We start from the raw sequence: 14,733 nt of genomic DNA on the forward strand, positions 1-14,733 counted from the left end.
TGCTAACACACAGCCCTGTTTTAGCCCGTTGGTCATGGGGACTCTGGCGGTGGCTGTAGTGGGGCTTGTTTTTAAACTGAACCCATGCTCACTGATATAATGATATGATCGCTTTGAGGCAGGTTCCCCATGTCGCCAGCTTCCACCATAGCCTACCTCGATTCACCCTGTTGAAGGCAGTACTATAATTGACAAAACAACAGTATGGGTGGTTACTTCCTCCCTACTTCTTGTGTAGCTAGATAGGCCAGTGCTAATATGTTGTCCATTCTTGAACAGGCAGGCCTAAATCTAAGAATGAATAAGCAGGAGATTATTTTTTCCATTACCATGTCTACAATTCCTTCAAAAGAACTCGGTGTAGGGTTTGGCTTCTAGATCGAACAGAGCGACCAGCCTGTAATTTGCTGGATTGGAGTGATCTCCCTTTTCATGACTGGGGAAAGGAATTGAGCCTCTCCAAGAGCATGGAGTTATTACAATGGCGAAAGCATGATCAAAGAGTGTCGTTAAAGTTGTCGCCCAGAAGTCTTGCACAGTTTTGAACATGGAAGCAGGCATCCCATTCGACCCTAGGGCCCCATCATTCCTCGTTAATGCTTGCTATCACTGCTCCTTCTGTAATGGAAGTATACATTGAGGGATCCCGGGATCTGGAGAAGGGTTTAACGAAAAAGGGACTGCCGCCACCACTGATTCAGTTGTGTATAGTTGTGCAACATGACTGATCCAGCTCTTTTTTGACACGCAGTTCTCTTTAGTCTCCCCTGGGTTGCCAAGGCGATTTCTGTACCTCCACTGACAGGAGTGATTCTTATCTTTTAGCAGAGTGAAAAGTCTAATTCACTCTGCTTCGAAATACTCTCTTCTTTGCTCCCATTCTTTCTTCTTGTAAGCTGCCCTGACAGCAGTAATAATTGGGGCAACATCTGTTTTGCGGCCTCTTCTCCAGGTACCCAGGGCCCTACGGAGACCGCTTTTACAATCAATTAGCTCCTTAGGGTGACAGGGGGCATATGTAAAGACTGCAGACCTATTGTTCTGAGGTTTTCATTGACCATTTTCTAGCGCCTGTTGGAGGTCTGCTATGAGTTCCTCCCAGTACCATGTTGCAATTGTTGAGGTGGTTGGCTTGTTGCCAAGCTGTCTCTTTCCAATCCAAGTTAAAAAGTTTGTCTCACAGTTTACCTGATTGTTAAACATGGGGTCTCTAGTTGGCAGAGGTAAGGTAGGTACCTTTGTCCAAATAGGGACCCCTGCTTCTAATCAGGGTAACACACTTTAGATAACCCCTGCTCACCCTCTGAGTAGCTTGGCACAAGCAGGCAGACTTATCCCAAAGGCAATGTGTAAAGTGTTTGTACTCAAAACACACAGTAAAACAGTGATAACACCACAAATGGACAACACACCAGTTTAGAAAAATAAAGTATCTTTATCTAAACATAACGAGAACAAAATGACAAAAATCCAATCTACATGTAATAAGAATATCACTTTTAAAGGTTTCAAACAACTCAGTCCATAAAAAACTATGGATATGTGCTTTTCCTCAAAGTACTTGTTGCAACAGAATTCTCAAGGCCAAACAGCTGCAGAGATGGGAAGTGTCGAAAAACAAAGAGATGCGTCAGTTCTTGAAACCCTGGGGAGGCTATGCAACAGTTCTGCTGCACGCAGGAGAAGTGATACATCGAGTCCAGTCTGTAGGGGTAAGTGATGCATCGTTTCTGAGATGGTTCTGGTGCGCAGGGGATGCATCGAGAAAACTTGCTGCATACGTGGCAATCCAGGATGCGACGGTGATCGATGCGGTGGCGTCGTGCGGTGCTGCGCCGGTTTCTTCAGCCGCGATCACTCGATGCAACGGTTCTTGCAACAGCGATGCGTGGAGATTCTTCTCGCACCACAGTGCTGTGTCAGGTAAATTGCCGCAAGGCGAGCGATGCGTCGATTTTCTTGTAGTTGCATTGCTTTTCCAGCTCTCAACAGCAGGAACAACCTCCAGAGGACCAAAAAGTCACAGGCACCTCTTGGCAGATCAGAACTCCCAGCAAGGAAGTTCAGGGGAGCTGGGGGTGAAGTCTTTGTGTCACTGGGACTTCTGAACAGGAGGCCAACACACACAGGCCCTTGGAGACCATCCTCAAGCAGGGGTCACAGCACACAGCAAAGTCCATATTCTTTCCGTGGCAGAATCAGCTACTGCAGGCCAACCCTAGACAGCACACAGCAAAGGGGCAGTACTTCTCAGTTTCTCCAGCTCTTTTTATTGGCAAAGGTTCCTCTTGATTCCAGAAGTAGTCTAATTTTCTGGGGTTTTAGGTCTAATACTAATACCCAAAAGTGTATTTGTTCTCTTTGTGCAAGGGTCTCAGATCCCAGTCCAAACCAGTTCTGTCCTCACTGGTGCAGTATGACCACAGGGGGTGGAGACAGCATTGTGCAAGGGAGACTGGCCCAATTCAGGTACAAGGAAATCTCCTCCCACTACTCTAAGTACGGCCGAGCCCTATTCAGCTCAGCTCTGAGTCATCCAGGAAGGGCCAGGCAAACCCCAATACCCCCAGTGGCTGTCTATAGTAAATGCACATCCCCAGCCCCTGTCACTCTAAAACCAGACAGTCAATACACATGCAGGCAAAGGCGCACAGAATGGTTAAACAAGAAAATGACAACTTTCTAAAAGTGTTATTTTCAAACACACAATTTAAAAAACATCTTTTCTAAAAGATGAGTTATCAAATTCTGAGTTCAGAGAGCCTAAACTTTATTTCTCTATCTTGTTCCAATGGGAAGTTATATTGATAAGATGTTATAAATACACTCCCATTCTATCCTATGGGGCAAGATAGCTTTTGAATAGTGAAAAACGAAATTGGCAGTATTTCACTATCAGGACATGTCACACACACCAGTACATGTCCTACCTTTCACATACACTGCATCCTGCCCAGGGGGTACCTTCGGCCTACCATAGGAGTACCTTATGTGTAGAAAAAGGGAAGGTTAGGGCCTGACAAGTGGGTGCACTTGCCAAGTCGACATAGCAGTTAGCTGCGCACTGCAGTGGCAGGCCTAAGTTACCTTTTTAGAGCTACTCCTGTGGGTGGCACAATCAGTGCTGCAGGCCCACTAGTAGCATTTGATTTACAGGCCCTGGCATACTTCAGTGCACTTTACTAGGGACGTACCAGTAAACCAAACATGCCAATCAAGGAGAACCAATTGTAACAACAATTTACACAGGGAGCACTTACACTTTGACTCTGATCACCAGTGGCAAAGTGCCCAAAGCATCTAAGCTAGCAAAAACAAAATCAAGCACAGCATCAGAAATACAGGAGGTAGAGGCAAAAATTCAGGAGAAACCACGCCACAGATGCTAAGTCTAACACGTGGTCCCCTCTAGCTGAAAGATGGGGAAAACTACCCACCCTCTTTGGATTTCTCATCACTAAGGTGGAAGAATCTGGACAGATCATCAACATTGGCGTGCTCTGTACCAGGGCGGCGTTCCACCGTAAGGTCAACTCCCTGTAGGGTGATGGACCACCGTATCAGTTTTGGATTCTCACCCCTCATTTGCATCAGCCATCTGAGAGGCCTGTGGTCTGTCTGAACCTTGAAGTGAGTCCCAAACAAGTCGGATCTCATCTTCTTCACCGCCCAGACCAGACCAAAGCAAAAGCTTCTCTTTCAATTGCATTCCACCTCTGTTCCCTGGGAAGTAGCCTCCTACTAATGAAAGCTATGGGTTGGTCCAAGCCCTTGTCATTCAATTGTGAGAGTACTGCTTCCACACCATGCATTGAAGCATCTGTCTGCACAACAAATTCTTGGGAGAAGTTGGGTGTCTTGAGCATGTGTGACGTGCACATGCACATTTCAGGGCATCAAAAGCGGTCTGACAGGCATCGGTCCAGACCACTTTCTATGGCTGCTTCCTTGAAGTCAGCTCTGTCAAGGGGGCAACAATGGCAACAATGGTGCCATATCCCTTTGACAAACCATCTGGAGTAAACCGTGAGTCCTAAAAAGGCTCTCACCTCTGTCTGGTTCTTTGGGGGTTCCCAAGCCAGAATGGTGTTGCTCTTAAGTTGTAGGGGCACCACCTGGCCACTTCCTACCTGGTGCCCTAAGTACACCACGGAACCCTTCCCTATCTGGCACTTACTGGACTTGATAGTGAGGCCTGGCTTCTGCAGAGCCTTCAACACTTCACAAAGGTGTTGCAAGTGTTCCTACCCGCTTGAGCTGAACACGGCAATGTCATCTAGGTAAGCAGCGCTGAATTCCTCCAGCCCGGAGAGTACCTGGTTGACCAGTCTCTGGAATGTGGCAGGGGAGTTCTTCAACGCAAAGGGCATGATACGGTAGTGTCCCTCTGGTGTTGAAAACGCAGACCTCTCTCTGGTTCCATCAGTCAAGGTAATCTGCTAGTATCCAGACGTTAGATCAAACGTAGTAAGGTACCGGCAGCTTCAGCCGATCAATGAGCTCATCAGCACTGTAGATGGGGTGCGCGTCAGTCCTTGTGACGGCATTGAGTCCACGCAGAACCAGAGTTCAGGAGTGGCACCAGGTGCTGCAGCTTTCAGAACCAATACTACTGGGCTAGCCAAGGGGCTGCTGGAGGACTCGAATGCCAACATCTTGTAAACCTCTACATTGATGCTGGCCCTGACTTTGTCAGTTACTCTGTAGATTTTATGTCCACATCATAGACATACCAATCGGTGATTCCTAGAGTCAAGGAGAACAGGTAGGTGAACTGCCCCAGCACTTGGCGACTGTCCCTCTGCTACTCTGGGGTCAGGGTGGGAGAAAGGTTCACTCCATGCACTGGCCCATCATGTTCCTTGGCTGACAGGAGTTCAGAAAGAGCCTAACTCTTCTCTTCCATTCCATCATGTGTAGCCTGGAGCATTGTGACTTTAGACCTCTCAAAGTGAGGTTTGAGGTAGTTCACGTGCAGGACCCTCAAAGGGTTCCTAGGAGTCCGCAAGTTAACCAGGTAGGTTACATCACTCTTGTGCACCACCACCTCAAATGGACCAGTCCACCTGTCTTGGAGCGCACAAGGCTCCACTGGTGCCATCACCCACACTTTTTGGCCAGGTTGAAACTCAACCAGAGTGGTCTTCTGGTAATACCATTGTTTAATCTCCTCCTGGCTGGCTTCCAGGTTCGCCTGAGCGAGTTTCCTGAAGCTATGAATCTGGTTTCTGAAAGCCAGCATGTAGCTAGACACATCTTGGGGGGCCCTAACCAGGAGTTTTCTCCGATACCTCCTTCACCAGACTCAGAGTTCTTCTCATAGGGTGCAGATACAGCAATTCAAAGGGACTGAACCCTAAGGATTTCTGTGGTAACTCCAGGTAGGCAAACATCAGGCATGGTAGAAAGACGTTCCACTTACATCTCATGGGTTCTGCAAGACGCTTTATCATACCTTTCAGGGTTCGGTATAATCTCTCAACCAACCCACTCCCTTGGGGATGGTAAGGAGTTGTGAATTTGTACATTACACCACACTCCTCCCCCAGTGACTTCATATACCTAGAAATGAAGTTTGTACCACGGTCAGAGACCACCTCTCTTGGGAACCCCACACGGCTAAAGATCCCATCAATGCCCGGCTCACCACAGGGGCCGTGATTGTCCTGAGAGGGACAGCTTCCTGGTACCGGGTGGCATGGTCCACCAAGACCAAGATAAACTTGTTGCCTAAGGCTGCCTTGGGTTCCAGTGGCCCCACAATGTCGATACCCACCCGCTTGAAAGGGGTGCAAACCACAGGAAAGGGTTGGAGCGGAGCCTTACACTTCCCTCCGGTCTAATTGCCCACGTGCCTGGCAAGTCTGACAACATCTACAATGTGTGCTAATGTGCTTCTGCATTTGGGGCCAGTAAAAGTGGGTGACAAGCCTGTGATAGCTATTGTCGTGCCCCAAATGTCATGCTAAAGGCATGTCATGAGCCAGACCCAGAAGGAAGGTCCTGTAGTAAGCTGGTACCTCCAGCACACGGGCTGCCCCAGGCTCAGCAAACTTAGGCTCACCGTAAAGGAGACCATTCTACCAAAAAATCAAATGTGATCTACACTGACCACTTGCTGCCTGGTCTGCCGTTGCTGCCTCAAACCAACAAGAGTAGGGAATTCCATCTGTACCTTGCAGAAGTCCTCCATGGAGGGACCTCCTTCCTGTTGCCAATGGGTCATCTCAGGCAGATCGTCCAGTTCGGCCACTTGCTCCCCTGTAGGTTCCAGGGCATCCCCCTCAGGCTCTGCCTCCTCCTGGACTGTAGGAACGCCGGGCAGTGGTTTCCAACACCCCCTGCCCTTCCTCTTTCTGGCTGGCATCTGGTCCCTCTTTCAGGCTTCAGGTCCTCTTGATCGCCCCTACTGGCTGCCATTGACCGAGTGGTCACACAGGCCCACTTAGGCAGTCCCAACAGCTTTAAATAAGCCTGGTGCTCCACCTCCTTCCAAGGTGAGTTCTCCAGGTCATTGCCAAGCAGACAGTCAACAGGCTTTCATGCAACCTGAGACCTCCCCTACCGCCACTCAAAGGAAACCTGTTCTATCTTACACAGGCGCTCAGGGTTGTCTGTAGCAACTACAGGGTGAAGTACATTGGGGATGCTCTTCAGACACCCATTGAAACTTGACAGTTGTCACACTGGCTCATGTGTATCTCAGAGCCTCCACCCTCCTCTCATTGATGGTCACCCACTCCAGGTACCTTTTAGAGTTATCCGGCAGGCAGGTTTCCTGGACCATTTCTCTGTCTCCTAATGAGACCAGGGTCATGACAGCTGGCTCCCAAACCTCACTAGGAACCAACTCCTCCCCCAGCACTACACTAATTAACCCCAGTGACTGTGCACCCGTGGGTGCTGGTGGTGCCTTGAGGCACTTGGGATCATTTGCAAGGTGGCCTTCCTGACAACATGCATAACACTTGCAGGGACCCCGGTTGTCTGACCTACCCTTAGTGTGTCATGGCTTCTTAGAACTGGGGGGCTGGCTATCTTTACCCTGGGAACTATTTTGGGGCCCTCTAGAGAACTCCTTTTGGTTACCCTTGTCCCCCCCACTCTTCTGCTGGGGACCCTGCCCACCATTGACTGGGCTTCCCACATACCCCTTGTGGACCCTGGTACTCATCCAGCGGTCTGCCTTCTGAGCAAGCTTCCTGTGGTCAGTCAGCTTACTATCCATCAGATGCTGGCACAGCTCTGGAATACACAGAGTACTCAAGTGCTCCCAACCAATCAAGTTGTACAACCCATGATAATCATTCACCTTCCTACCCTTTATCCAACCATCCAGTGCTCTGCAATACATGTTCACACACTAAACCCAAGTATTGGACTAAAGTTTCTTGAAGGACCTAAACATTTCCCTCTGCTGCTCTGGTGTAAGCCCATACCTGAGGCATAAAGCCTCCTCCAAAGGTGTCAGTGTTCCACCATTGGCCTCAAAGTGTTTCCACGGCCCGCCCCCAATTCTTCTCAGGGACCTCATTCATACGCAGTGCTGCCTCATAAGATGCAAACCATGCATAAATATCCTCCCCCTTTTGGAAATTCTGTACTCGGTCATTGGGAATGTAAACCTTACCCCCTTGCACTGGCTGTGCGCTGCCACCATTTGTACTGGACTCCACCTGTTTGGCTTTATTGTCAAGTTCTCTCATGCTCAACTTATGGGCCAAGCTCATTTTCTTTTCCTCCAAAGCACAAGCTTTCTTGCTCTCCTCTGCCTTGGTCTGGAGCCTGAAAACCTCCAACTCATGATCCCTGGCCCTGCGCCTTTCCTCCATTACCTCTGCCGTCCAATTTCTGGAAGAATGATTGCTGCCAGCCTTAGAGGCTGCTCTCCCAACAGACAAAACCCCCTACAACATGAACTCCCTTTACTCTGTAAAAATATGCTAAAGGAGTTCATACTATTGTTGTCAATGCAATGTCTTTTTTGTAATATCACCCTCACTTTTTACGTCACGCTTATTGTCACTTACTGTGTGAGCACCTGAATACTATTGTTTTGGAATAAACATTTGTCATATCCCGACCTACATGTCCCTCTTTATATTACTTACCGCTCCCTTTAAGAAGAGCGATGCATTGATTTTCTTGTAGTTGCGTTGCTTTTCCAGCTCCCAAAAGCAGGATCAACCTACTGAGGCCCAACAGAGTCACAGGCACTTCTTGGCAGGTCAAAACTCCCAGCAAGGAGGTTCAGGGGAGCAGGGGGTGAAGTCTTTGTGTTCATGAGACTTCAGAACAGAAGGCCCGCGCACACAGGCCCTTGGGGATCTTCCTCAAGCAGGAGACATAGCACACAGCAAAGTCCTTATCCTTTCTGTGGCAGAATCAGCTACTGCAGGCCCGCCCCAGACAGCACACAGCAAAGGGGCAGTACTTCTCCTCAGTTTCTCCAGCTCTTCTCCTTGGCAAAGGTTCCTCTTGATTCCAGAAGTAGTTTAAAATTCTGAGGTTTTAGGTCTAATACTTATACCCCTTAATGCCTTTGTGAGTTCTTCACTTCACATAGTGCTTAATGGGGTAACGGTTGGTGATTGTGCACATACTCAGGCCAACCGTGAACTTGGTTGCTTTAACTGCTTCTGAGTCGTCAACAGTTGGAGAAGCCAGTAAGGTCCTTAACGCCTTCCGTGCTCCCGTCGGCCGTTGGCCGTCGTGAGCAGTGCTTCGCTGGTGCTGCGAACGGCCAACGGCCGACGTGGCCCCGCCAACTCCGTGAAACGCCCGCACTGCAGCGAATTAACCGCCGCAGTAAACAGGTTAATCTAGAGGTGGCTTAAAAAACTGCTTGATGTGGCCTTAGGAGGTGATTTTATGGGTAAATGCATCTGTGTGGTGCTCTGTGTGAACCTTGTGGTTGCTGGGCGTGAGGTGACTTTCCCCCTCAGTGGCAAAGTTTGAGCGAAGGGCAGGTTTCCTTCTAAGCACCATGAGGATGAGATGATGGGCTCCCTAATGTGAGCTTCAGGGGAGGTTAATGTCGGTTCTTTAATGCCATAAAAGGGGATTTGAGCTTGTGCTAGGCTTGAGGGATTGTTTACTAATTAGAGGCCCATAAGTCTTGTTGCTGTCTCCTGCCTTACTTTTATAGTAGACTAGTCCCAGCTTATTGTAAGATGGCAAGGAGGGCTACTGGGGGTTAGTCCTGCTGGCGGCCTGTTAGCCCTTTGAACTTGGAGGTGCTGGCGTGCTTGACAACAGGCTTTTTGCACAAGTGCCATCAATGCAAGGTGAGTGGGGTTCACCTGGACCCCACAAGCCGCACCCAGCCTAGCTGATCCACTTTCGCATGGTCTGGGGACTCTCGCTATGCTGGGGCCAATTATAGCCGCCGCATTCGCTGAACTGAGGGCACCCGGAGTATGCAGGTTCTGTTGATGCAAGACTGGCTTCGGTGGTACTATTGAAGTAGCTAGAGAGCAGAGTGGGCTCTAATACTCCTGGCATGCAGGCGGGCGATGAGGCTCCATGTATGCCCCCTAACAGCACCTCAGCACCTGGGCGCCTTTTGAAATTACTGCAATCAGGAAGGCACTGGCCTTCATCGCACTACATTCCGAGCCTTGCTGCCTCACCTTTTGGCGCCCAACAAGAACACAGTGGACAAGCCTGCAGCAAGAGAGTCACAGTGAGGCAAGCCTGCACCCATTGTTGGGAGACCCGATGAAATGGTGTCCAGTATCCAATCTGCCTTGCACGTCGGCTCTTCACAGTCCGCTCCGGAAGCCTGCAGCTCCAGCGGCCAACTGCTCGCTCCTTCTCCTCCACACACGACATTTCACTAGTCTTCAGCTCTGACCTCTCTGCAGCTCCATCCTCCTAAGAACATTAAGCACTGATCCTGTAGTAGCCCAAATAAGGCAATTGTTAGATAAAAAAATAGAGAGTCTCACACCTAATTCGCGTATATTAGCATGTATGTATCCAGTGCACAGGAAGCTGGGGGCATGGGTGGAAGTTACTTTCCTGAGCCACAGCATATTCATAGGAGTGGTGCTAGCCACAACCCTTATGAGAGCTTTCCTTTCCTTTGAGGACTATAAATATTTGGAAATTACTCTGATGTTTATGGCTCCGACATTAATCCTCGTTCTGCAAGTTTTACGCTTGTTAGTCCTGATTACTTCATGCATCAGACAGGTCTCGAGAGGGTTGAGAGCTATCATCTTTCCGACCTTCGAGGATCTAGATTCTGATCTGCCACAGGAGTAGGAAGATCTCATCTCTTCTTCATCATTTGGCATGATGAACCTACTCATCTGACACGCAGAAAGGAAGAGAGCCAAACTATTGGAATAAATTGAACAGGTAGAAGATGAAATCAAGAAACTAGACCTGAATGAAGCTACTGAAAAAAATTCAAAATATTGAGAAAAGTATTGAGTGATCAGATCAGACTTATATTCGTGATAAAAAATCCGCAAATTTAAGAGGGACGAAAATGATTACAAAATTGGTCGCATTTTTACGTTTGCGAAGAAATTTGATGAAGTTAGACCTAGAGCTGAAGTTAAGGACCTTGAAACCAAAAGAATTGATAATGAAGGGACAGCTAGCGAGTCATATCTCTCTAGCATTGCTAGTGATACTAGTGAGGCTAGGAGTGAAGTGGCATCCACTTCAGCACCAAACAACATTACCTCAGGTACCTCTTCTTCTTTTTTATCAGAACTAGAAAGGTACAGGAAGGGTACCAGATTGTGTTTCAACAATCAGAAAACAAAAGGAAAAAAGAACCAGGCGGGGGGAGACGGAAGAACAGACCCAGAGTCAAGCAACAGAGTCACACGATCAGTGTCGCGAACACAGAAGAAATGAGTGCCGATATGGAGGTTCGAGATGATGTTATACCATCTTGTGCCAGCAATACTGTCAACAGTATTAATGATGATGTGTCCATTGTTAATTTGTCTAAACAGTCATTAAGCAACATGGAGATTAATGTACTTAAAAAGGGACTTAGTTTTTGTCCAATGTCCAAACCGGATTTCACTCAAGTCCATATTGACTTGTTTAAATTTGTACGCCGGCTTAAATTAAAAATGTTTTTTGACAATCAGCAACAATTGCGTACAATACCTATTCATACTACTGGTGCAAGTGGACAAACAAACTTAATTGCACTTTTTCATTCTGTTTTTTGGGCATCTTTGCTTTTATGATGCTTTGTTTTGGGATTAATTTTGGTGATTTTTCCCTGTCTTTTACACGGCGCTATATTCGAACACTCATCTTTTTTTCAGAGTACTTTCACTAATGGCACGATGTTTGATATTGCCTATATACAATGTTCTGTATATTTCTTTGGTTATATGGTAATATCACTCTTGTACTATAAGTGTATTGATTTGTACGCGTTTTTTGCTTACAGCCTTGAGAAAGTCATTGTACGTACCAGGTACAGACGAAACATGAAAGAAGAATAATAAAAGTAACATCATATATTGAAGCTTTGCGGACTGTTTATCTCATACTTTTGAACCTTCTGGATGCCTTGCATTTTATAAATGACTCTTGGAAATTGCCTATTTAATCATTAGTGACATTGGTCCTTGAAGATTTGGTTGTGTTTAGGACCTATTATATTGTCTATGAGTGTGTTGCATTAGCTGCCTTTCTTGTGAATTTTCCAGTGGATTGTTTCTTCAATCTGCTTGCGGCACTTTTTGGTAGTAAGTGCTTACAGCCTACCTAGCACCCCGCTGTACTCACAGCTACTCTTTACATATCACGCCATTTACTTGATTATTAGATACATGCTCTTTCTTTTTTGATGTGGGGTCCTTTCCGATGTTGGGAACACTACTACCTTCTTGTATTATACTTCATGCATCCTGTTGGATTCCACACACCAGATGGCAAATGAGAGCCCGTCAGTGGTGCCTAGGAACTAATGGCTACAACATCAAGGGCTTCTCTTGACTCCGGTGCGTATTCTCCTTTATGTCAACCTAGATCAGCACAGGTGGATGTGCCTCTTTAATTTGTTGTTGAGTCAGCCTTGCATAGTTGTAGGTTGTAGGCTACCCTAGTTATGGATACCGCCATTCTGGGCTGGGGTGCTCTTCTGAGTAACATCACGACTAGTGTCTTTGTTCCGTTTCAGAGCAGCACATACACGTAAATGTGCTGGAACTGGAGGTTGTCCATCTTACCATGAAGGTCTTTGTTCTCTGGGACTGTCATTCAATTTCTGTCAACATCACCACCACTGTGTATTACATCTGCATACCGGGCTGTATAGGTTCAGTGAGCCTGTGTTGCAATGTTTTTTAACTGGGGCAGTTTGTTCAGTAATGGGATTGTTTCTTGGTTACTGCACACCTCACATTCATCCTTAGAGTGAGAATGGATACTTTCAATCTCCTTTCCTTGGAAGATCTGGAGTGAGAACTTCATAAGTAAGTGGCAGTAGTAATGTTTTCCAGACTCTAGTGCTCATAACTGGTTCTTCTTTACCACAGTCCAAAACAGGAAGTGTCCTTGGTTTTGTGCTATTCATTTTCCCCTGAATGGTTCACTTGAGGAAACCTTCAAGTTTAACTGATCATGAGGGCTGCTTTACATGATCACATTGATCCTACTCCTGTCAGCAGTTCTGCAGAAGGTATGTGAGGATTGAGCACAGCTGATCCTGATAACCCTGTATTTTGTATGGAAGATTTAGTATGCCAGTCTGATAGAACTTGGCACTCTGCCTTGTTTCTCTTCTGCACAAAGTGAATCAACTCTCCTAGTAGGGCACTTTTCCTTCATCCCAATCACCAAACACTGCTCCTGCTCACATGAAATGTGATTGTGGCCTACTGAGTAGCTCCTGGAGTTGTTGATGTCATCCTGGCTGCCAGGAAACCTACCTCATTTGGACGGGTCTCTGGATTATGTTTGTCTAGTGGTTCAAGCCAGACGTCTGAATCCCTCATCAGTCATGACTTAACAATGTTATTTCGCTGCTTTATCTGCTTTCATGTGCCTCTCTGTTCAGCATTATCTGTTTAAGCCACCACTAGTGGTTTGTTTTCTGAAAGGATTGCTCTGTCTATTTTTCCCCTCTGTTTATTTGACCTTATTGTGATTTGAATCTTGTATTGACCTTCCTTATGGCATCCCTATTCCAGCCGATACAAAGTAACTTTTTTTGATTTCTGACTCTGTAAACCATCTTCCTATTGAAAATTACTTCAGGGGCCGGTTAACTACCAGCCTTCTTGTTCTGATGACCATTCACAGGCTCTACCTGGATAAACAGGATTTTTATACTGAAAGTGGTATTTGACTTTCACATGGGCAAGTCAGTCATTCATCGATGTGTCTTCCCTCCTCCTCATCCCACCAAGAAGGAGGAACAGCTCCATAGACTGGACCACAGCCGTCTAGTTTATTACTTGTTTGACAATATGTGACAGTACCGAATGGATGATTAGCCCTTTGTTGGCTTTTTCATTTGCCTCCTTTCTATGACAAGTTACTCCATGCCTCACTCCACATATGTCTCTTTGATTCATAACACTGGGGCTAGGTGCTGGGTGAGAAATCAAAAATTTTCCTGCTCCACCCATATGTGGTTTCTAAACTAGGGATGGCAAGCATATTCTGCTAACCTCTTAGTGGTATGCCCCTTTTGTCCTCCCCAACCGTAATGCATAGTAACCATCAGCTCTTGAATACAGGTAGGATCTTGCTTCTATCATTAGAAATGCAAAGCAATAAAATAGACAGCTTCTTTGAGAATTTTTATCTTTCTACAGATTAACATGTAAATGAAGAACAAGGAAGCTCTGTACTTGAAATTAAGGTGTTCAATTATCGGGCTCGACTCAGGAAAGAAAGGGACTCCATTTTGGAAGGAAATGTTAAATTTCCAGCACTTTCAGCAGCCATAAATGTCTTCAGTTGTTAGACCCCATTCTAGGGTGTCATAGGGTAGTCAATGGGTACTTCGCCCCAACTGTGGTCATTGGGGCTGTTTGGTACTGGTATCCTGGGAACTGTCCTATTATGGCTCTCCAAATTGGGTCAAGGACAAGCTTTTCTGCACTTGACTCTTGAAGTAGCGACAGTGAGCAGTCGCATTCTTCTCAGGAAGGTAGTATAGGGTGATGGGGCAAGAGCTCAGTACTCAATAGCCAGCCAACAGACACAAAAAAGTATTTTCCAGCCTGGTTTTTGTCTTTTGGGTAAAAGAAAGTGCTTTAATCATAGAGCGGTTCAAAATGTTTCACATTCCTAAGGTGGTTCAGTTACAGGGTTGTAAACTCCCTACAGGATCTGATGAAATGCATGTATCCCTGTGGTGTCTGGTACCTTGTGCCTTCTCCTACATGTGATTTGACAGATATAAGAGTACGAATATAGGCTAGGCACAGGTGCATGTCAATAGGGATTGTTTGCAGATTGGCCCATAGATCAGTTAAATTGTCATTTATCCCAATAACTCAATTTCTGCAAAGATTAACGTTAACAGCTACTGAATCCCTTTACTTGCTTTCGACCACAGTTTTCCCCGACACACTGTCGAAAGCGCTGGACAAGTCCATGAAGGCCAGATGGATGGAAACACCACTGGCCTTCATATACTTGCCCATTATCATAGACAAGTTGAGGCACTGCTCAGTTTTTACCCTTCCCTTCCAGAAGCCATTTGGGTGTTCACTATAATACCGTATCCATTGGCCC

The 14,733-nt window shown here is 46.7% G+C and overlaps 1 protein-coding gene across 2 annotated transcripts in view; it reads left to right on the top strand.

Annotated features, from left to right (window-relative positions):
• LOC144816539 (uncharacterized) overlaps positions 1–14,733 on the top strand; it is a 1,138,385-nt gene that overhangs the window by 632,516 nt on the left and 491,136 nt on the right. Inside the window, exon 13 of one of the 2 annotated variants that reach the window (XM_078674269.1) lies at positions 11,429–11,562. The exons of the other annotated variant lie outside the window; for it this stretch is intronic. Coding sequence (XP_078530395.1) covers positions 11,429–11,434 — 6 coding nt within the window. The 3' untranslated portion in view covers positions 11,435–11,562. Of the gene's footprint in view, positions 1–11,428; positions 11,563–14,733 lie in introns of those variants that run through there. 2 annotated transcript variants of the gene reach the window in all.

The sequence above is a fragment of the Lissotriton helveticus genome, chromosome 1_1, assembly GCF_964261635.1.
Source record: "Lissotriton helveticus chromosome 1_1, aLisHel1.1, whole genome shotgun sequence".
In the NCBI taxonomy this organism is placed as follows: domain Eukaryota; kingdom Metazoa; phylum Chordata; class Amphibia; order Caudata; family Salamandridae; genus Lissotriton; species Lissotriton helveticus.